At 51.4% G+C, this 22,935-nt stretch overlaps 1 protein-coding gene across 1 annotated transcript in view; it reads right to left on the bottom strand.

Annotated features, from left to right (window-relative positions):
- LOC120813273 (neural-cadherin) overlaps positions 1 to 22,935 on the bottom strand; it is a 53,024-nt gene that overhangs the window by 12,348 nt on the left and 17,741 nt on the right. Inside the window, exons 2-19 of the mRNA XM_078094285.1 lie at positions 19,213 to 19,401; positions 17,191 to 17,413; positions 15,218 to 15,422; positions 13,257 to 13,368; positions 12,808 to 13,057; positions 12,439 to 12,581; positions 11,495 to 11,667; positions 11,116 to 11,284; positions 10,859 to 11,029; positions 10,304 to 10,476; positions 9,930 to 10,097; positions 7,886 to 8,135; positions 7,060 to 7,187; positions 6,788 to 6,974; positions 6,477 to 6,620; positions 3,769 to 4,052; positions 2,185 to 2,814; positions 154 to 1,150 (exon numbers count right to left, since the gene is read on the bottom strand). Of these exons, the coding sequence (XP_077950411.1) occupies positions 154 to 1,150; positions 2,185 to 2,814; positions 3,769 to 4,052; positions 6,477 to 6,620; positions 6,788 to 6,974; positions 7,060 to 7,187; positions 7,886 to 8,135; positions 9,930 to 10,097; positions 10,304 to 10,476; positions 10,859 to 11,029; positions 11,116 to 11,284; positions 11,495 to 11,667; positions 12,439 to 12,581; positions 12,808 to 13,057; positions 13,257 to 13,368; positions 15,218 to 15,422; positions 17,191 to 17,413; positions 19,213 to 19,401 (4,596 nt within the window). The remainder of the gene's footprint in view (positions 1 to 153; positions 1,151 to 2,184; positions 2,815 to 3,768; positions 4,053 to 6,476; positions 6,621 to 6,787; positions 6,975 to 7,059; positions 7,188 to 7,885; positions 8,136 to 9,929; positions 10,098 to 10,303; positions 10,477 to 10,858; positions 11,030 to 11,115; positions 11,285 to 11,494; positions 11,668 to 12,438; positions 12,582 to 12,807; positions 13,058 to 13,256; positions 13,369 to 15,217; positions 15,423 to 17,190; positions 17,414 to 19,212; positions 19,402 to 22,935) is intronic.

The following is a 22,935-nucleotide window of genomic DNA, read 5'->3' as shown; positions in this document are numbered from 1 at the left end:
TTGGCCATACCGCCCAGCACCAGTTCACCAGTGGTTCTACACACGTCTCTTGGGGTTGTGTAATTATATGATGCTGTTGTTGTTGTTGTTGCTCTATTGTTTATATTATTTGAACACAGGTTCTAGGCTCTTATGTAGAGTTCCCACACACACCCTCATAACTGTAGACGATGAAGTTGGTGTGTCCTGGCGAGTGAGGGTGGTCGTTCCTATCGCCAATGACGACCGTTAGCGTGCCGGTGGAGCTCATCGGAGGAGAGCCGCTGTCAATCATGAGGATCGGGAGGCGGTACTCCTTCTGCCGCTCGCGGTCGAAGGTCCGGAGGGCGGTGACGGCCGCGCTGCCGTTCCGAAAGTCCGTCAGGTTGAAGTTGGTGGCGTCCGAGGTGAGCATGAGGAGCCGTATGGAGATCGGCGCGCCGTTGGCGGAGGCGTCCTGGTCGGTGGCGTGGAGGAGCAGGGAGGTCTCGTTCATCCTGACCGCCTGCGGCGCAGGCGCGTTCTCCCAAACCACCGGCCCGTAGGGGACCTCAAACTCCGGCCCGTTATCGTTTACGTCCAGTACGGTTACCATGACGACGGCTGTGCCGGTCATGGGCGGGCCCCCGGCGTCAGTGGCGAGGACCACGATCCGGTGCTGCGAGGTTTTCTCCCTGTCAAGGGAATTGGCCACCACCACCCAACCGGACTGGTCCACCAGGAACTGACTGTAGGGGTCCGACTCTTTCAAAATGCTGTAGGAAAAGCGTCCGTTCTGGCCCGAGTCCAGATCAGAAGCCGTAACCTGAGCAACGATTGTCCCCACGGGAACGTCCTCAGACACGGCCGCCGACTCATAGAATTGCGGCAGAAAGACAGGCGCGTGGTCGTTGGTGTCCTCCACCTGAACGAGACAGTGGGCCAGGCTGAAGAAATCGGCGTCTTCGGCCTTCAGCGTCAGATTGAAAGTCCTCTCGCGGGGCTTCTCGAAGTCCACCTTCTTCTTGAGTTTCATCACGCCGCGACGGTTCACCTTGTCCGTTTCCACGAAGAACTTCCGGTCCTCGTCGCCGCCAACGATGCTGAAGGTCACCATAGCGTTCTCTCCCTCGTCTCCGTCCGTGGCGGACACTACCAGGACCTCGCTGTTCACCTCCAGGTCCTCCGTCACCTGAACACCAGAGAAGAAAATCCAGATGATGACTTTTACACCTTCAGCTTTTGCTTTCCTTCCCGGTGGAGTGTTCACTATCGACTGAGCCACATGTGTAAACCCAACATACACAATTTACTTAAATGCCCAAACAATTGCATAACGATTCACGACCAACGGGCCAGAGGCAGGCCGGGGGGGAAACGGGGGAAACGGGGGAATCCCGGTGGGCCGCTTCACTTCTGGGCCGGTCGAGAATTACATTTTCTGACATTTGTCACGTTAGTCCATCTTCTCTTAAATGAGGCGTCACACGTTCCGCATTCTGACGGAGGATGGACGGAGACCAGGAGGGGCTGAACAAAAGAAAGACATTGGAGGAGGATGCTGCCGAATGTGCCGAGCTTACCGATTTATTTTAAACTGGTAAAGAGACGCAAGCCTAACGATGAGCAACGTAACTATTCGGCTAACGTTGTAGGATGGAAAAAGTGGGCCGGTCTCGAAATTCCGGGCTGAAGGAAGTGTCACAACTCTCTTTTCCCGTCTCTCTGCAATGGGCCCCTCGCTGAAATAATGTTGGGATGAGCAGGAACTGCTGGATTTGAAGTTTACATTGCAGACATCAAAGTGAAGAACATCACATTGTATTTTAAGCGAAAAGCAGATGAAGACAAAGAGGAATCAGGTGAGGGGGATTTGGAAGTTTCTTCACAAGATTTCGAGCTACCAGAAGAACTGAGAAGAACCTTAGCGAACCGGCTACGGCCACGACTTCAACGTCCACTGGAGCCGGCAGAGGGAGAACATACAGGCCTATGAAAGCAGCCGGGCAACAGATGTCCTTTGCATTTAGGCGCAGTATATGCAGAACATTTGTTAATTAAACGAATACAATAAAAAAAACACCGTCCTCCTAAATGTCTTTGTGTGCTCCTGAATTCTTCCGTTTAGCAGCACATGTTCCCCTTTGGTAAAACATTGGCAAAGAGTCCTGCCCGTCAACACAAGATACTGTTTACAGTTCCAGGTTCGACGGTTGGTCGACTCACCTGAGCGCTGTAGAGCCTCTGGGTGAAGACTGGTGGGTGATCATTGACGTCTGAAACCGTGATGGTGGCCGTCCCCGTCCCCGTCAGACCGCCTGCATCCCGAGCCTCCACCACGACCAGATACCGCTCCTCCGCCTCCCTGTCCAGCGACCGCAGCACCGTCTGGATGGTGCCCGTGCTGGCGTTGATGGAGAACAGGTCGAGGTTGATCTCGTTGCGGACGTTCTTGATGATGCTGTAGGTCAGTGCGGCGTCCTCGCCCTCGTTGGGGATGTCCAGGTCCACGGCGCGCATCTCCATGACGGATGTGCCGGCGGGCGAGTTCTCGGCCACCCGGCCAACAAAACACCCGTCCGCCTCCAGCGCCGGGCACGGGAAGAAGGGCGCGTTGTCGTTGACGTCCGTGACCTCCAACAGCACGTCGGCGAACCCCGTGAGTCCCGACCCTCCTTCGTCCGTGGCGAGGACGAGGAACCTCCAGGCCGGGCGCTCCTCGCGGTCCAGCCGCCGCTGAGCGAAGATTCTTCCAGTGCGCTCGTCAATAGTGAACTCGCCGCCGGCGCCCTGGCCATGGAGGGAGTAGCGCAGGGCGGTCTGGTCGGCCTCTTGGTCCGGATCCACAGCCGACACCTGCAAAACGACCAGCAGACATGAGTCTGCGTTCCACCACACAAACGCCCGGTTGGCTGTGACGGTCTGGTTCGATGGTCCAAGACGCCACGTTGAGGCAACTTAATTTATGCACCTTTAAGGGCCGGATAAAAAAAAATCAGGCAGGTCCTAAAGTTTTATTTAAAACTTTCTAATCTAAATAGATTCATATTTTGAATCTCCAAAGCTATATTTACTTCATGCACTCGCTTAACGGGACCCCCCCCCCCCCCACAGGAATAAACGTTTCTCTGTTTTCACTTTGTCCCGTTTGCTTAATCAACCCGCCGTCTGTCACAGCGACGCCGGCCCTCAACATCTGTCGCAGGGAGAAGTTAAATGTTAATGATGTCAGCAGAGGAACGTTTTCAGACGTTCTCACGGAGAGCTTGTTCACAGGAGCCCGACTCCCCGCGGCGCCTCGTCGCCTCCCTGACAACGTTATGGAGGTCGGCCATATTGAAGATCAGCCGAGAGGAAGCGACGGCGCAGGTGGAGTCAATGTCGATATCTGCTGAAATTGAGTTAAACACGGAGCTCAAGCAGAGAGCGACCGAGGAGAGGAACCGAAACACGTCAATCACTTCAGCAGTGGATGACAGGGGGGCGACTACTCCACCCACCTCCACCTCCCAGACCTGATTCACATCACTGAGAATCACAGGAGAGGTACAAGAAGAAGAAAAAGAAAAGGAGGAAGAAGAGGAACCAGAAAATAAGGAGGAGGAACAAGTAAAAGCGTAGGAAGAAGAAGCATCAGAAGAAGGAGACAAATAAAGGGCAAGAAGGATTATCAAGAAGAAGAGGATGAGGAAAATGGAGAAGAAGAGATGAGGGTTCTTAGCGGTCTCCACCAGAGGAGCTCTCACATGTTCAAATCAAAACCACATGGGGCCAGTGAGCCCAGTGAAACCAGAACCTGAGACCACCGACCTCCAGCACCTCCACGGGCAGCTGGCTGAGCTCCTCGCTCACGGCGGCGCGGTACTCCGTCCGGCTGAAGACGGGCGCCTCGTCGTTGCGGTTCCCCACCTGCACCGTCACCAGCGTCTCGTTCTCCCACTTCCCGTCGGAGGCCACCAGGCGGAGCTCGTAGCGCCGCTCCGTCTCGTAGTCCAGCGGCCGGGCCACGAAGACGGCGCCGACCTCGGGCTCCACGTCGAAGGCGCCCATGTGGTTCCCAGAGGTGATCTGGTACCGCAGCTTGGCGTTGGCACCTGGAAGAAGAAGGGGGGGAGGGGGGGAGGGAGAGGGGGAGTCTGCTGTGAAAAAGACGACCAGGAGCACCAGGGTCCCTTTAGACTGCAGGTCCCCCCCAGCCTGGTTCTCCTCTTCCCATAGACCGCGACTCCTCTCATCCTCCCTCCTCTCCTCTCTCCTTTCCTCAGACCTCAATTCCTCTACACACACACACACACAGACACACACACACACACACACACACACACACACACACAGGTGGGGGTACTGGGCCCAGAGGCAGGTCTGTCAGGCTCCGGCCGGCTCTGTTTACCGGCACCAAGGAGATTTTAGGAGACAAACACCATCTGTAGGGACGTGGAGGACCTTCATTACCACACCGGAGTGTGTGTGTGTGTGTGTGTGTGTGTGAGTGTGTGTGAGTGTGAGAGGCTTAAGTGCAGCGGTCCGTCACCGCCCCTCTGAGCACGATGCGTCGTGACACTCTGAGTGTGTGTTTGTGTTTAAATGTGTGTAAATGTGTGTGAGGGGAGCAGCTCCAGCGGTTTGGTGCCTCCAGCAGCTTCTCTAATGATCAGACCGCCCATATGGTGCAGCCCTCCACACACACACACACACACACACACACACACACACACACACACACACACACACACACGTGTGCACACTGGGGGTTAGGGCTGATTTCATTGAAAACCTAGCAGGAGGCCCCAAAAAGTTGTGAGAGGAGGTCCGATGTGCGTTGCACGTGAGGAGGACCGGAGGATGAAGGTCCACCGGAGGACGACTCAGCATCCATCTAGAGCGACACACACCTGGTTTGTCCTCTGATACGTCGTCGCACAAATATAAGATGTAAGTAAATACACAAGCTCATATAGATATGAGCTGCATATTTATACATACGTATTAATGCAGTCGAGCTTCTCGGTTCCAGACATGAGAATCTTCTCGTTATTCTCGTCCACCAGAAGCAGCATAATTGTATCCTTCTTGCACATCACTGAACGCCACGTTGTTACCGTGGAAACCTCAAATAACGCATTAAATAAAGCGCGATGCGGCTGGGAGGAAGCTTTTTGGTGGGGGGGTTTCTCCTTGGGGTGGAGGGGTGCTGGATAATTACCACAAAGTCTCCCTGACGAGGCACAAACCGGGGATGAGAAGTCTACGTTTGGGAGGCGGTTTTGCTGTCGCTGCGTTTCTTAATCCCGTGTTCAGGAATAAAAGACTCAATGTAAACACACACACACACACACACAAACAACAACAACAACAACAACAGGGAGACAGAAGAGCGAACACGTTTCTCAGACTTGTAATCAGAACTCTCGTCTTGTTAGTGTGAACCTGGAAAAAAAACGGTAAAACAGGAAAAATCCGATGTGACCACGAGAGACGTGGAATGTAAACAATAGATGCACAAATAAAAGATTTCTAAATAATTGAAGTAATTAGTCAGACGTCCCCGAAGGCTCGAAGGCGTCATTAAGAGAGACGGAGACAGGACAGAGTGGGAGAGAGAGGCGCGCTTGTTTTGTTGTTCTCAAATTCATTTTTTGCTTCCCGCTGCTAATTGGTTGGAGCGGAGGAGGAAGAGGAGTCGGTACGAAGACAAACAAAGAGACAAACATCAACAACAACAACCTCAAGGGAGATTCAGCAGCTACTAACGAGCTGTGACGGGAGGAGAGGAAGAAGAGAGGCTGGGGAGAGGAGGAGGAGGGAGGAGATAGGGAGAGGAGGAGGAGGGAGGAGATAGGGAGAGGAGGAGGAGGGAGGAGATAGGGAGAGGAGGAGGAGATAGGGAGAGGAGGAGGGAGGAGATAGGGAGAGGAGGAGGAGATAGGGAGAGGAGGAGGGAGGAGATAGGGAGAGGAGGAGGAGGGGGGAGATAGGAGGAGGGAGGAGATAGGGAGAGGAGGAGGAGATAGGGAGAGGAGGAGGAGGGAGGAGATAGGGAGAGGAGGAGGAGATAGGGAGAGGAGGAGGAGGGAGGAGATAGGGAGAGGAGGAGGAGGGAGGAGATAGGGAGAGGAGGAGGAGATAGGGAGAGGAGGAGGGAGGAGATAGGGAGAGGAGGAGGAGATAGGGAGAGGAGGAGGGAGGAGATAGGGAGAGGAGGAGGAGGGGGGAGATAGGAGGAGGGAGGAGATAGGGAGAGGAGGAGGAGATAGGGAGAGGAGGAGGAGGGAGGAGATAGGGAGAGGAGGAGGAGATAGGGAGAGGAGGAGGAGGGAGGAGATAGGGAGAGGAGGAGGAGATAGGGAGAGGAGGAGGAGGGAGGAGATAGGGAGAGGAGGAGGGAGGAGATAGGAAGGAGGAGGAGAGAGGATAGAGGGGAAGAGAAAGAGAAGGAATAGGAGAGAGGGAAATGAGGAGGAGGAGGAGGAGAGAGGGAGAGATGAGGAGGAGAAAACAAGAGACTCGCTGCAGCTCACCTTCGTCCTCGTCGTTGGCGGTGACGGTGATGAGGACGAAGCCGACCTCCTCGTCTTCCTCAACGTTCACCTCGTAGGTCGGCTGGGAGAACGCCGGAGCGTTGTCGTTGACGTCGGTGACGAAGATCCTGACGTACGCCGTGTCTGAGAAACGCAAAGTATTCATCATCATCATCATCATCATTTTCTGTCAACGTCCATATTTCTTTTTCATAAGAGAGTGAATGAACAGGAAATCTCTGATCATCTGATCCAGATGTTTGTCTTTAACACAGATGTTTGACACTTAGGGTCGCATCCCCCGGTGTTACCGGTGTTGGGTTGTCCCTGCTGGCCCGGCCTGGCCGACGAGGAGCCGTCCAGGGACTGCACCTCGATGAGGTAGGAGGCCTTCTGCTCGCGGTCGAAGGAGGCGCGAGTGGCGATGACGCCGCTCAGCGGGTCGATGCTGAAGAACTGAGAGTCTCCGCTCTCGTCCTTCAGGATGACATAGTGGACCTGCAAGAGAAGAATCAACCTCTGTGTTTCCATGTGTGAGGACACGAGGACAGGATCCCCAGCAGGTGCCTTCAGTGTCCCTCACCATCCCGTGAAGACCAGAGTCCAGATCCGTGGCCGAGACCTGAGCCACCGAGGTGCCGATCTCGGCCCCCTCCGGCACCGTCGCCTCGTAGGTGGAGGACAGGAAGAAAGGAACGTTGTCGTTGACGTCTGCCGGAGAGAAGGAGGAGAGGAGGAGGAGAGAGAAGGAGGAGAGGAGGATGAGAGAAGGAGGAGAGGAGGAGGAGAGAAGGAGGAGAGGAGGAGGAGAGAAGGTGGTGAGGAGGAGAGGAGGAAGAGAGGTGGAGGAGAGAAGGAGAAGAGAAGGAGGAGAGGAGGAGGAGAGAAGGAGGAGAGGTGGAGGAGAGAAGGAGTAGAGGAGGAGGAGAAAAGGAGGAGAGGTGGAGGAGAGAAGGAGGAGGAGAGAAGGAGGAGAGAAGGAGGAGAGAAGGAGGAGGAGAGGAGGAGGAGAGGCAGAAGAGAGAAGGAGGAGAGGAGGAGGAGGAGAGAAGGAGAAGAGAAGGAGGAGAGGTGGAGGAGAGAAGGAGAAGAGAAGGAGGAGAGGTGGAGGAGAGAAGGAGAGAAGGAGGAGAGGTGGAGAGAAGGAGGGGAGGAGAAGGAGGTGAGGAGGAGGAGAGGAGGAGGAGGAGAGAAGGAGGTGAAGAGGAGGAGGAGCATTTAGTGTTATTGTGACGGCAGCAGAACACAAGCAGCTGTTCGACTTGGCACAATTGGCACAGCCAATCAGAGACGGGAAGTGCTTCCAGACCCCGCCCCCCTCAGCAGAGAGCGCCGCTTCCTTCCTTCTTTATTTGTCCTACTGATTCTATAAACTGTATATTAGTCTTTAAGCTCCTCCCCTTTCTCACCCGTCACGTTGACGTAGACGGTGGTGAAGGACGCCAGCGGCACGGCGGCCACGTTCTGGACCCGGACCCGCAGGGCGAAGAGGGGCGTGGTCTCGTAGTCCAGGTTCTCGGCCACCAGCAGGGACGCCGAGCCGTCCGCCCGGTTGGGTTTGATGTAGAAGCGCACCGGCATGTTGGTCTCCGGCACCTGGCCCTCCTCCAGGTCGTAGGTCACCCGGGGGTCACCGAGGGGCGACGTCGCCTTGATGGTCTGGAAGAGGAATTAATAAAAGTGCTTATTATTATTATATAGTCGCTTTGGAACGTCTTATTCCTGCACCTGGAGATCTGGCGGAACTCCTCCTCCTCTCGGCCTTCAATCCCACGGGAACAGATGTGTCTCCACATCTGTTCCCGTTAGCAGCCGTCAAAGTGGCAAAGAGGCTTTTCATGTCGACGCTGGTCAACAAGTTGTTCAAAGATGAGAGTGCTGTTGGGTTGTGAGTGTGTGTGTGTGTGTGTGTGAGTGTGTGTGTGTGTGTGTGAGTGTGTGTGTCCTCGGGGAGCAGATGCTCTCAGGCCTCGTGTGGACCTTCTGACCTGCTGAGTCTCTTTCTGCTGAACCCAAATGTCTGATGCAAGCAGCTTCCACCGGGTCCCCTGCTCAGTACAATCTCAGTAAGGATTTTTTTGTACCATTAACACCGTCCACGAGCCCGCCGCACGCCCCCCCTAACCACGCCCCCCAACCACGCCCCCCCCAACCACGACCTCCCCCAACCACGACCTCCCCCAACCACGATCCCCCCAACCACGACCCCCCCCAACCACGCCCCCCCAACCACGATCCCCCCAACCACGACCTCCCCCAACCACGCCCCCTCCCCAACCACGACCTCCCCCAACCACGCCCCCCCAACCACGATCCCCCCAACCACGACCTCCCCCAACCACGCCCTCCCCCAACCACGCCCCCTCCCCAACCACGACCTCCCCCAACCACGCCCCCCAACCACGATCCCCCCAACCACGACCTCCCCCAACCACGCCCCCTCCCCAACCACGACCTCCCCCAACCATGCCCCCCCAACCACGATCCCCCCAACCACGCCCCCCCCAACCACGACCTCCCCCAACCACGCCCCCCCAACCACGCCCCCTCCCCAACCACGACCTCCCCCAACCACGCCCCCCAACCACGACCCCCCCAACCACGACCTCCCCAACCACGACCTCCCCCAACCACGCCCCCACCCAACCACAACCTCCCCCAACCACGCCCCCTCCCCAACCACGACCTCCCCCAACCACGACCTCCCCCAACCACGCCCCCCAACCACGATCCCCCCAACCACGACCTCCCCCAACCACGCCCCCTCCCCAACCACGACCTCCCCCAACCATGCCCCCCCAACCACGATCCCCCCAACCACGCCCCCCCCAACCACGACCTCCCCCAACCACGCCCCCCCAACCACGCCCCCTCCCCAACCACGACCTCCCCCAACCACGCCCCCCAACCACGACCCCCCCAACCACGACCTCCCCAACCACGACCTCCCCCAACCACGCCCCCACCCAACCACAACCTCCCCCAACCACGCCCCCTCCCCAACCACGACCTCCCCCAACCACGCCTCCCAACCACGATCCCCCCAACCACGACCCCCCCAACCACGCCCCCACCCAACCACGACCTCCCCCAACCACGCCCCCCCAACCACGACCCCCCCCAACCACGACCTACCCGCACGACCCCCCCACCCCTCCGCCCTTTCTCCTAGATGTTTGTCTGTCCTCCTCATGCTGAGTGAGAAACGATGTCCTCACCCTCTGAAACACTGAAAGCCTCTCAGCCTCCACTCAGCAGGACACACACACACACACACCGACACACACACACACACACACACACACACACACACACACGTGTGTATTTCTGTGCGGTTTTAAAACGTGTTGACGGACGTCATGATAAGAAACCTTTTCAAACAGATATTATGTTTTAATATTTCCACATGAAATGTATAACTGGTAATATGACCGTTAGGCTCCTCCCACTCACCAGCGCCCTGGCGTCCCGCGCCGTGTTCTCGGGCAGCGTGACGTGGTACTCGGGCCGCTCCCACACCGGCGGCTGGTTGTGGACGTTGGTGATGACGACGCTGAGCTCCACCCAGCTGCTCCGCCCACCTCCGTCAGACGCCACGATCTGCCGGCTGATCCTCGATGTCTGCGGGAAGAGTTATTGATCAGCTGTTTCCATGGAGACGCAGACGGCTCGTACAGACGACAAAGTGGAGAAGAAGAAAAAACACCACAGACGAAGAGGCTCAACCGCCAATCAGACAAGAACCACAGAAGAAGAAACAACAACCCAAATTTACAAATATTTGCGCTTTGTGATGTCAAGGTGATGTGGAGCACATCTGGACTCACCTGGGAGATGGGGTGGTTGACGTAGATCCAGCCGGTGCTGGGGTGGATGTGCAGGTAAGCCGGCTCCTGATTGGACAGAGCGTACGTGACGGCCGCGTTGCTCCCCTGGTCGGCGTCGTGCGCCGCCGCCCGCAGGAAGCTGGTTCCCACCGCCGTGTCCTCACGCAGGAAGTCTGCAGGAGAAGATCTAGTAGTAGTAGTACTAGTAGTACTCTTAGCAGTAAAAACTCACACTGGTAGTAGTACTAGTAGTACTCTTAGCAGTAAAAACTCACACTGGTAGTAGTGCTAGTAGTACTGTAGCAGTAAAAACTTACACTGGTAGTAGTACTAGTAGTACTCTTAGCAGTAAAAACTCACACTGGTAGTGGTACTAGTAGTACTGTAGTACTCTTAGCAGTAAAAACTCACACTGGTAGTAGTACTAGTAGTACTGTAGTACTCTTAGCAGTAAAAACTCACACTGGTAGTAGTACTAGTAGTACTGTAGTACTCTTAGCAGTAAAAACTCACACTGGTAGTAGTACTGTAGTACTCTTAGCAGTAAAAACTCACACTGGTAGCGGCTGTTTTCAAACTTGGGGTCGTTGTCGTTCTGGTCGCCGATGACGACGGTGACCTGACAGATGCCGATGAGCGGCTCCTCGGCCTGATCCGTGGCCGTCACCGACAGCGTGCACTCCCTCCGGCGCTCCCGGTCGAAGATCACCGCGGTGGTGATGACGCCTGAGGGACACGGGCGGGGGGGGGGGGCATTACTCTTTAAAACAGTGAGAGAAAAAAAACTCTTTCCGTTGTCATGGAAACCCTACCGGTGTCAGGGTCGATGACGAACCCGGAGGACACGCCGTCCCGCTGCACGATGCCGTACTTGACCTCCCCGTTGACCCCCATGTCGGCATCGTGGGCCTGGACGCGCAGCACGAAGGTACCAGGGGGCTGGTTCTCCAGAACCACAGCGTGATGACTGTAGTTCTGACACTAAGGGAGGAGGAACCTGTGAGGAACATGTGAGGAACCTTTCTTGGGGTGGGGGGGGGGGAAGCTCCTCTCAGGCAAATTAGTCATTTGTGATTTTGAACGATGTAAAATACATTTAAATGAATTCCCGAATTGGAGGAGAATGAAGAGTTCAACAGTACAGAACCGTTGATTCTCTCTCACAGCGGTCGGGTAAAACCAACAGGTCACCTCGTGGAACAGCGGCTTGTTGTTGTTGATGTCGTTGATCCCCACGACAACCTGGGCGGAGCCGCTGAGCGGGTACGCCCCCCCCGACGCGTTGTCGTCCGTGGCCGTGATGTTGAGGACGTAGCGCGGCCCCCTGAGCCTCGGGGGGGGGCTCCTCCGCAGCTTGATGATGCCTGAGAACACACAGAGCGGGGGGGGGAACTTTAGGGCGGGGCAACATGCTGATTGACAGGTCTCTACCAGAGACGTGCACCGTGGCTACGTCCTCTGCTTAGATTTTAGATGCTAATAATTTCTTTCCTTTTTTAAATTGATGAATGGATGAATTGTTTCCCCAATAACAACAGCGTGAGACACACACAACGTGAGACACACACAACGTGAGACACACTGTGGATGCCTCGTTACACAAACAATGTCCACATTAGCATAAAACAGAGCAGCAAACAAACAAACAAATAAGCAGCTTTGGTAGCGACATGAAGAGAAACACGCAACACGAAAACACTTCACAGAGCTTTGAAGTGACAGAGCAGAGCGAGACAAAGACCACCTGCTCCCTGCGTGTGTGTGTGACTGTGTGTGCATGTGTGTGCATGTGTGTGTGTGGCAGAGCACTGCATGCTGGGTGACAGACAGGCTTAGAGACACACACACACACACACTCACACACACACACGCGCGCGTGGAGGGATAAACATACAAAACATGACTGCACATCACACGGCTGCACAGGAAACACAGACACACTTTGCAAAACTTGTTCATGTGTGTATCTGTGGTGATTATAAAGTGTGTCATTATTTATGTGTTAATGCACACGTGTGTGTGTGTATTCACAGGTTAAAGCTTCACTGTTACCACGGCAACAAGCCCTCTGCTGAGGTGTGTGTGTGTGTGTGCGTGTGTGTGTGTGTGATAATCCCTGGATGATGTTGTCTCACCCTTCTGGTTGTCTAACAGGAAGTTGCTGTCCTCGTTGCCCCCGGTGATGGCGTAAGAGACGGCGTCTCCGTCAGGGTCGTTGGCGTGAACGATGGCGACCAGCGTATCCGGGCCGGCGTCTTCACTGAGGAAGGTCTTATACCTGGGGGGAGTAAATTAAAGAAGTATTAGAAGTGTAAAAGATGAAGTATTATTATAAACGGAGCAAGAAGGAAGCAAAACTAAAACTCTGTGGGCAAGAGACACTGACAGAGAGAGAGAGAGACATTTCATTTCCTGAGGACTTTTATTTTGAAAAAACTTTATTCATGTAACGACCGTTTGTTGTAAAGTCACATTAATTATTATGATAATAATAATGATCTTACGTGTTCTGGGAGAAGACGGGCGCCTCGTCGTTGCTATTGGTGACGCGGATTCGGATGGAGGCCGTGCCCGTGCGGGGGGGCGTCCCCGCGTCCACGGCGACCACCACGAACTCGTAGATGTGATTGGGTCGCTCGTAGTCGAGGCGACGGACAGGGCTGACCACGCCCCCTGGTGTGATGTCAAAGTCCTCGCCGTGAACAAAGTAAGAGAGCTCCGAGTTCACACCGGAGTCACAGTCACGGGCCAGAACTGAGGAAGAGGAGACGAAGAGGAGAGAAGAGAACCAGAGATAAACACATGTGTGTGTGTGTGTGTGTACACACACACACACACACATAGGTGTACAGTAGTTGCTGATGTTGCGTTCACTGGGGGTGAACATGTATGACCAGAACCAGCTCCCACATGTTCAGGTGTGTGTGTGTGTGTGTGTGTGTGTGTGTGTTACCCTGCAGCAGGGAGCTTCCAGGTGCGATGCTCTCAGGTACGTTGTCTCGGGTGTAGATGGGGTGGAGGAACTCCGGCGTGCAGTCGTTGTCATCCGTCACGCTGACGACGACCTGCAGGATTCAGACTCTCGGTAATCGATCGATCATGTGACCGTACTATAAACGTCTCCTCCCACATCAATCAGCCCCTGAACAGGAAGTCCCGCCTCTTGCTCAATCTCAAGTGTGACATTGGCGAGCGGTGAAAAGATGTTAAAGGACCCATAAAGGACCATTTTACCACAAGTTGATGTGGTTCCTTTGGGTCTTAATGAAATGTCAAAATAGCACCAGGATCATTTAAAACAACACAGAGCGACCTGAAGCTCGTAGTGACGAGAGAATGATAAGGAAGCTCGTTCTCGTCACTCAGCTCGACGTTTCTGACGTACAACAACCAGAACAAATCGCAGGAGTTGTTTGTTTGGGTCGGTAGACCACATTAACATGTAGAAGCACTAAGAAAGGGGAACTTTCATAATATGTCCCCTTTAATACTTTTTAAACGGAAACAAAAGACACGTATCTCGGAGGGCCTCCACCCCCAGTTAGAGCACCACCCACCTGAAACACCATCACAGGTCTATAGGCCTGTAGAGCAAATCAGCCAGCCAAGCTTAAATAGCAGCAGAGGCCTTTGGGAGAAGCTGGTAGCTTAGCAGCTATTTTCTGTCTGTTCCAACCACCTGGAAGCTGAGAGCAGGTAATAACGTGTGTGTGTGAAATCATAGGTGTTCACTGCTGGGATGAAAGTCAAGTGTCTGCATTTATCTTTATGTTATGTGTGTGTTTCTGTGTGTAGGTGTGTATGTGAGAAACTCTCGCACAAACTAAAAAGAGCTAAAACTGCTGATCACAGAACGATCCCATGTGACCGTTGAGGGCTTGAACGCAGCTTTGATCTGTCTTATTCTTATTTATTTAACAAATAGTGAAGGTGTGGGCGGAATAGACACAGACGTGTAACGTTTGCATCACGGCATTCAGCGTGTTCTGTCATTGGAATCATCACGCAAAGAGACGTGTTGACGTGGATTTATTCTGTTTATCAAGTCTCCTCAGGACCGTGCTGAACTCCCTGACCCAGGTGGGGGTTTTGTGGCGGAGATGGAGGCAGTATCACTTTCTAAACATGGTAATTAACGCTGGTTGCGTGGGCTTGTTTCTCATTGAATGGCCAAAGAAAGCACAAGTTTCTCTTGATATTTACAGTCGCTGACATATTTATTAACCAGCGGTGCTATGCTAGCCAACCATATGCTGCTAGCAGGCTACCTGCATATGGAGGAGAAGTTATTTGCATATTTATCTAAAGGTTTACCTCATTAGCAACATGTATCTCATGGTTTACCTCATTAGCAACATGTATTCCATGGTTTACCTCGTTAGCAGCATGTATCTCATGGTTTACCTCATTAGCAACATTTATCTTATGGTTTACCTCATTTGCAACATGTATCTCAAGGTTTACCTCATTAGTAACATGTATCTCAAGGTTTACCTCATTAGCAACATGTATCTCATGGTTTACCTCATTAGCAACATGTATCTCATGGTTTACCTCATTAGCAACATGTATCTCAAGGTTTACCTCATTAGTAACATGTATCTCATGGTTTACCTCATTAGTAACATGTATCTCATGGTTTACCTCATTAGTAACATGTATCTCATGGTTTACCTCATTAGTAACATGTATCTCATGGTTTACCTCATTAGTAACATGTATCTCATGGTTTACCTCATTAGTAACATGTATCTCATGGTTTACCTCATTAGTAACATGTATCTCATGGTTTACCTCATTAGTAACATGTATCTCATGGTTTACCTCATTAGTAACATGTATCTCATGGTTTACCTCATTAGTAACATGTATCTCATGGTTTACCTCATTAGTAACATGTATCTCATGGTTTACCTCTGCCAGGCTGCTGAGGCCGGTGTCGGGTTCGGCTGCGCGGACTTGCAGGCTGTGGAGGTTGTGTCCGCTCTCGTAGTCCACGGCCCTGGTGAGGCTGAGTGCTCCGCTCTCCTGGTTGATGCTGAATAGATTCCCAGGGTTCACCAGCAGCATGTAAGACAGGTTCCTCTTCTGGAAGGAGACGGCCTGGACCACCGAGACGCTGCAGGGACACACGTAGAGAAACAGGTGAGGTTGTGTTGGGATGCCAAACGTTTGTCGAATCTTAAACAAGTGGTGTGTTTTTTCTTGTCCTTAAAGATGAAAAAAGTCATTATCACATGAAACCTTACCGCTTCATTAAGACAAACATTTATAGTTTCACAAGTTCTCTCAAATGGTAAGGGTTAAATATGTGAATGAGGCATTGTGTAATGGTAACGTTGTTGTACGTGGTTTTAGTGTAGGAGATAAATCTCTAGAGAGCATGAACTCTGTAGCGTCTCCCCGTCTAGCCGATCTCAATCCAACATTAGAAATCAAAATGTGTTAAAACCCCTCAGCATTGTTATAGTAAGTTGTAGGATGGCTGTAAGGCGAGGCTCATGGGTGCACCTGAGGACCAGGAGCTACCTGACTCCAGGTCAGCAGAGAGCACCTCCACACCAACTCCTGGAGGAGGAGAGGAGTCTGCAGCCTTCACGGATTACTGTGCACTCTCAGAACTCATCACATGACCTGGTTAATCAATTACACACACGCAGGCTGCTGACAGGGTGGCACTGATACCTGGATATTAATACAATGTGCTTTGTGCCGGCAGCCCAGAGGGATCCGCACACACACATCCACACACACACACTCGCACACACACATCCACACACACACACTCACACACGCACTCACACACACCCACACTCACGTGCGCTTGCCTTCATGTTTATCCAAACCTTTTAATAAATATTTGAATTTGCAACACTCAAATTCTCCGCCTCAGGCCACGCTCATGCATCTTCATCTATCCATCATGCTCCGCCTCCTCTCCTCTCCCTCTACCTTTCCTCCTCTTCTTGTCTTCCTCTTCTCTTCCTCTCCTCCTTTCCTTCCTCATCTTCCTCTTCTCCTTCCCATCTCCCTCCTCCCTGCCCTCTTCCTCTTCTTTTGTCTCGCTCTACGGGGCTCATCTTTTCATGCATCACATGACATGCAAAGGCGACGAGCTCGCCGTGGAAACACACACACACACACACACACACACACACACACAGACACAAATGCCATTTTCACTGAGTGTCCGAGTCAGTGGATGTAAATTATGTTTCTATCAACACGGAGGACGAAGGCATAAAAATAAACATGCAGACATGAGACATAAGAAAACTCCAGTTAAGAAGTACTACAAGTACCACTCATACTGTGGTAGTATTCTACAGAACCCTGTCGGTAGTGTATTTACATATACTTCGGTGTATGTTATGCTCACATACTGCAAATACTCTTATAAGAGTGCGGAGTAAACAACAACATAACAATTAATGCACATTTTGTGTTGTCGGATTCTTTTTGAAAACAAAAACTTCAAAACTTTTTAGTTTGGCTAAATTAATTAATTTAATTAGCTACATTATATTATGGTTTATTATTATACTTAGCTAAACTTTAGTTGATGCATTTAATTATATTAATAGAACATTTTATCAAGTGTAAATATAGATTATTTAAAGTGAAATCCTTTTCTTAATTAAATTAAATTAAATTGCAAATATTTAATCTTTTTTCTGTTTGTTCTATCAATCAACTGATGATGAAGATATTGTTTTAATACGTTTCCACATTCCAGCTTATTTTTGTGGATTAATTTGGTTATTTTTTCTAGAAACAGCATCTATTTCCTGTTTGTTTCTCCTGAAGTGTTTTTTTATATTTTGTTAATCTTTGCTGGTTTGTGTTATGCAACCTGTTGTCGCCTCATAACCAACGGGCGAACTCACGGTGGGCCGACGGCGGAGCTTTCTGGTACGTTCAGCCTGTAGGTGGCGTTGGTGAACTGCGGCGGCCGGTGGCCGGCGAGCACGGACACGGTGACCGGCGGGCCCCCGCGCCCCCCCTCCATGGCCTGCACCCGCAGCAGGTACTCCTTGCTGGGGGTCAGGGGTCGTCCCGTGGTTATGATGTCGCCGGAGCGACGGTCCACCTCGAAGCATCCCTCCCCACCTGGACGGGAAAAAAAGGAGTTTGAGCCTCGTACTGTCGTCATGGTGACGCCGTGTTGGTTTGTGGATATTTTTGGAGGAAGGGGATTACATTGCGGCCATCTTGGATTAGGGCCATCGCCACATGTAGAGACACCATGTTCGTCTCTGGTAGAGACCCGTCAATCAGCGTGTAGCCCCGCCCTAAAGCATCCCCTGATTTATGGTCTATTAGAGACCCGTCAATCAGCGTGTAGCCCCGCCCTAAAGCATCCCCTGCTTTATGGTCTATTAGAGACCTGTCAATCAGCGTGTAGCCCCGCCCTAAAGCATCCCCTGATTTATGGTCTATTAGAGACCCGTCAATCAGCGTGTAGCCCCGCCCTAAAGCATCCCCTGCTTTATGGTCGATTAGAGACCCGTCAATCAGCGTGTAGCCCCGCCCTAAAGCCTCCCCTGCTTTATGGTCTATTAGAGACCTGTCAATCAGCGTGTAGCCCCGCCCTAAAGCCTCCCCTGCTTTATGGTCTATTAGAGACCTGTCAATCAGCGTGTAGCCCCGCCCTAAAGCCTCCCTTGCTTTATGGTCTAGAATAGAGAATTTATTGAATTAAAGAGTAGATACCAACATGACACTTCACCAGTTCATCACTACATTGTGTTACATTGTGGTACATTTATTGTGTTACAAATTTTACCAAAATGTTGTGTTTAGATATGCAAATGAAGCAATCAGACAAAGAAGTAAAATAATACCACAATTTGTAGAAGAACAATAGACTATAATCTCTCAATTGACCGCTGCATGAAAACAGCTTTGGTATTTATTAATAGACTCTAATAGAAAAGTAAATACTTTGAACAAACTCATGAATGCACAAACTTAAAAAAAATGAAGCACTGTGAAATCCCATTAAAGCTACTAATTGGATTCACACAGGCACGGCATGAATATATTTTCATATTGGCATGATATTAAAAAACACTTTTAATGTAAATTATTGGATTATTCGCGGGTACACATGTAGTCACATTACGCCAAAGGGAAGTCAGAGGCTTTTAATGTGAAAGCTTTGGAAATTAACTCTCAAAATATCCCTCCTTTCCTTTTCCTCTCCTCCGGTGGAATAATATTATAAAAATAAGAGATCCACAGCCACCGGCGCCCACCCGCCCACTCGCCGCCTCTCCAGAGACTTCCCTATTATTCCCGAATCAGAGAGCTTTCTTGGCCCCAGGGAGCGATTAACAGTGCAGCTCTACGCCGTTCATCTGCCTCTTTATTTATTCCTCCCCCTCTCCCTCTCTCCCCCTCTCTCTCTCTCCCTCTCTCTCTCTCTCCTTCTCATACTTGACGATAATTGAAAATCAATAAGTCATGTTTTTAATCGCTCCTTTTTACAGGTTACAGTTACAGAGAGATAACAGCAGCTTTCCATTTAGGACCATTAGAGCGCTGCGTCTGCCGCCTTAAACACATCTGATCCATTTTGAACTTCTGATTTTCAGGAGCAGTTTTGAAGAGCTTATAGAGAATAAAGTTTCTCTTTCCATTGTAACGCGCCCACATAGTTTTGGCCACACATTGTCTAACATATGCTTTGCATGGTTATGGTTTTAGGGTTCTGACCCGGTATACTGAGTTTCTACGGCCCCCTCAGTCCATGTATGATCACTTCATGACAAAACAATATGCGATGCCCAAAATTGAGTCAAAAATTCAAAACATCAGGTGGACGTCACCATGACTACGTCCACTTCTCGTGCGCAGCCTCTGGTTCAGAAAAGTAAAAAAATAAGGAAATAGAACAGTCTGCTCACCGCCCAGTAGGAGGAACTGGGCCTGTCCGGGCTCCCCGTCCCGTTGCCGTGCCGACAGTCGGTAGACCACAGAGCCGGGCGCGGCGTCGGGCCCCACGGCGCCCAGATAAGGCAACGGATACATGGTCCACTGCAGGTGGGCCTGACTGGACATGCTCAGAGTCAACCTGCACAGGTACCACTCGTTGCCTGGAGAAGGAGGAGGGAGGAGAAAACTTTAAAGTAACAAACCCAAACGGAAGAAGTTCAAAGACCTGCAAGACACAGCCATAAATTATCAATACACGAACATCTCACAAGGCAGTGAACTCACAAACCCACCCACCAATCCAATAACCCACCCACCAATCCAATAACCCACCCACCAATCCACAAACCCACCCACCAATCCAATAACCCACCCACCAATCCACAAACCCACCCACCAATCCAATAACCCACCCACCAATCCACAAACCCACCCACCAATCCAATAACCCACCCACCAATCCACAAACCCACCCACCAATCCAATAACCCACCCACCAATCCACAAACCCACCCACCAATCCACCAACCCACAAACCCACCCACCAATCCACCAACCCACAAACCCACCCACCAATCCAATAACCCACCCACCAATCCACAAACCCACCCACCAATCCAATAACCCACCCACCAATCCACAAACCCACCCACCAATCCAATAACCCACCCACCAATCCACAAACCCACCCACCAATCCACCAACCCACAAACCCACCCACCAATCCACCAACCCACAAACCCACCCACCAATCCAATAACCCACCCACCAATCCACCAACCCACAAACCCACCCACCAATCCACCAACCCACAGACCAACCCACCAACCTACCAATCCACTAACACACAAACCAATCCACCAACCCTCAAACCAACCCCCCCGCCCGTCAGTCCACCAGCCCACCAGTAGACCCAGTTTACCATTGGCTGTGACTGGAACATCTCATAGTTTTCATTCATTAGTAGTCAGCATTCTGGTGTATCAAGATGTTTCATCAACGTGAACTTTAGCTTCACTCTGCCTCATGCAGCTCGTTAGCTAAGCCAGTGCCCGCCTGTCGCTTGTTTAATGTCCGCCGAGTGACGGAGCGACGGGGGGAAGAAGAGAGGAAGACGAGCGCCTCCTCCAAAATAAAACAACAAAACTTTCAGAGGATCACAGGTAGGAACTCCCCTCCGCCTGTCAGAAATACACCCGTGTGCTTCTTCTTCTTCTTCTGGTTGTGAGGAGGCATGTGTTCAGTGTGAAGGCGCTCGCTGTTGTTTTTGTCAGAAACAACTGCGAGGAACAAGAGAACTCCACTTCAGAGAGAGAGAAGATGAAGAGGAGGTGAAAACAGCGTCTGTGTCGGTCTTTTTATATTGTCTCTGAAGGTCTGTCAACACAAGCAATAGATTAGAGGAGGAAGAGGACGAAGAACAGGACGAGGGGAGCTAGAGATATAGACAGAAAAAGAGTGACAGAAGACAAAGCTGAAGGTGTTGGAAGGAGGAACACAGAGCTAAGATGAGGAGGCGTAGGAGTGATGGAGAGGATGAAAAGTATCAGGCTAGTGAGGAGAAGGAATAAACAGGGGTTGAGAAGATGGAGGGGGGGCAATGAAGGAGAAGAGGAGTCTTCCAGCTCGCTGCTCGTCTTCTTCGGTCCTCACTCAGCTCATCACACACAGAATCATCACGTTTCTTACATATGTGTCCCATTACCGTGATGAACATCACCGCGCTCATCTGTCAGCCGGGGCAATAACTACAAGGGCGAAGGGGGCCATGGGGGGTGGAGGGGGGTAGATAGTGACTGCACCAAAACGTCTCTGACACCAAAACAATGACAGTTGACAATTCAGATGCATATCCGCCCGCTACGGCTGGTCAACAGTCATGGTTACTCTAGATAGTGAAATACTGTGTTTATTAGAGATCCCATCCGTCCATCCTTCCATCCACCCACCCATCCATCCACCCACCCATCCATCCATCCACCCATCCATCCATCCATCCGTCCATCCTTCCATCCATCCATCCACCCACCCATCCATCTGCACAGCACTTATCCTGCTCACGGGGTCGTGGGGGGCTGGAGTCTGTCCAGCCTACTTCAGGCGATAGACGGGTTCATCCTGGACGGGTCACCAGCCAATCACAGGGCTACACAACCATTCACACTCACATCCACACACATACAGGCAAGTTAGAGTCCCCAATCAACCTGATCCCCAGAGCAGGTCTCTGGACTGTGGGAGGAAGCCGGAGAACCCGGAGAGAACCACGCAGACACGGGGAGAACATGCAGACTGCACACAGAAAGGCCTCTGGGCGGAGTGGAACCCGGACCTTCTTGCTGTGAGGAGACAGTGAAAACCACCACGCCGCCCACTTGTTTAGGTCTGAGCTGATAAATAAATCCATCTTAAGCCACTTACTCATCTGAAGTTTGTTTTGCTGCACCCTGCGTTCGGGGCGGGCGGAGACACAGTGACAGGAAGCTGAGAGTTGAGGGAAGTAAGACGTTTGTGTCAACGGTCATCTTGTGTATGTAGAAGACAAAGGTATGACAGAATACAATCCATCCCCTTTAACCCCGATGAGTGCATGCGTGTGCGTGTGAGCTTTCGTGGTAACTTGCAGGCTGAAGGTGTTTCTATGACAGCGGTTGCCGGGGCGATGTGTTACGTCTCGGGGACGTGGTGGAGCACTGAGGCCGGTAATGAAGTTATGATGCACAAGGATTCATCACAATAAAAGAAAGAAAATGTCGACTCAGACAAGAATAAAATCTACTGACTGAACAAAGTCTCTGAACTTGTGATATTTCATCACATATTTTATTCTTCCTGTCTCAGTTAAAATCTCCTCACAGACAAACAATTTATTTTATATAGATTCTGTAATAAAAAATAAAGTTGACGTCTAGCTGAAGAAACTATGACGTCATGATTGACTAATGTGAAAACCGCAGTCATGTGACCATAAATCAGAGTGTGCCTTTCTCTCTGTGTGTGTGTGTGTGTGTGTGTGTGTGTGTGTGTGTGTCTGTCTGTGTGGTGGAAAACACACAACGAGCGATGAGGAAACCTTCGGTCCGGACAAAAGGTCCTCCTCTGTTTGTGAACCCGGCCCTCCATCTGGTCCCTGAGAGCCAGCGGCCAGAGGCCTGCTGCATCCTAATTAACCACCTTATAGACCGGCCTACTTTACCTCCACGCACACGCACACGCACACACACACACACACACACACGCACAGGGAAAGGCAATGTCCTGCAGGCGCAGTTAATTAAGCCCTGTGTGTTGGTGCTGATGAAAACGGAGGCCGGGTGGGATGAGGGGATGAGGGTGAGACGAGTTTAAAAGCCAACGGTGACGAGAATAACGAGGGAATAAATAAAATGCTAAACAAACTCTCTTGTGGCTGATTTGACGTTTGTGAATAACTGATTATTAATAACAATATCTTATTCCGGAAATATAGATGTGGAATCAGCGCTCACCCGTGTCATTCCTGCCAAAACACTACATAATTAAATCCCTTCTGGCTTTTGACAGTTGCAGTTATTTTTGTATAACAAAGTGAAACTAGATAAAAAAGGAAAGAATCCATGAATTTGTTCATTTAATCTGGAATAATTCCTCAGATGTGGACATATTTCACCGCCTTTGATAAACTTAATAGTTGTCTTCTGGGACTAAGTTTTGTA

This window comes from Gasterosteus aculeatus, chromosome 20 (assembly GCF_964276395.1).
Source record: "Gasterosteus aculeatus chromosome 20, fGasAcu3.hap1.1, whole genome shotgun sequence".
Classification (NCBI taxonomy): Eukaryota; Metazoa; Chordata; class Actinopteri; order Perciformes; family Gasterosteidae; genus Gasterosteus; species Gasterosteus aculeatus.
The sequence above is the reverse complement of the archived record's forward strand: the minus strand, read 5'-3'. Positions and strand labels throughout refer to the sequence as shown.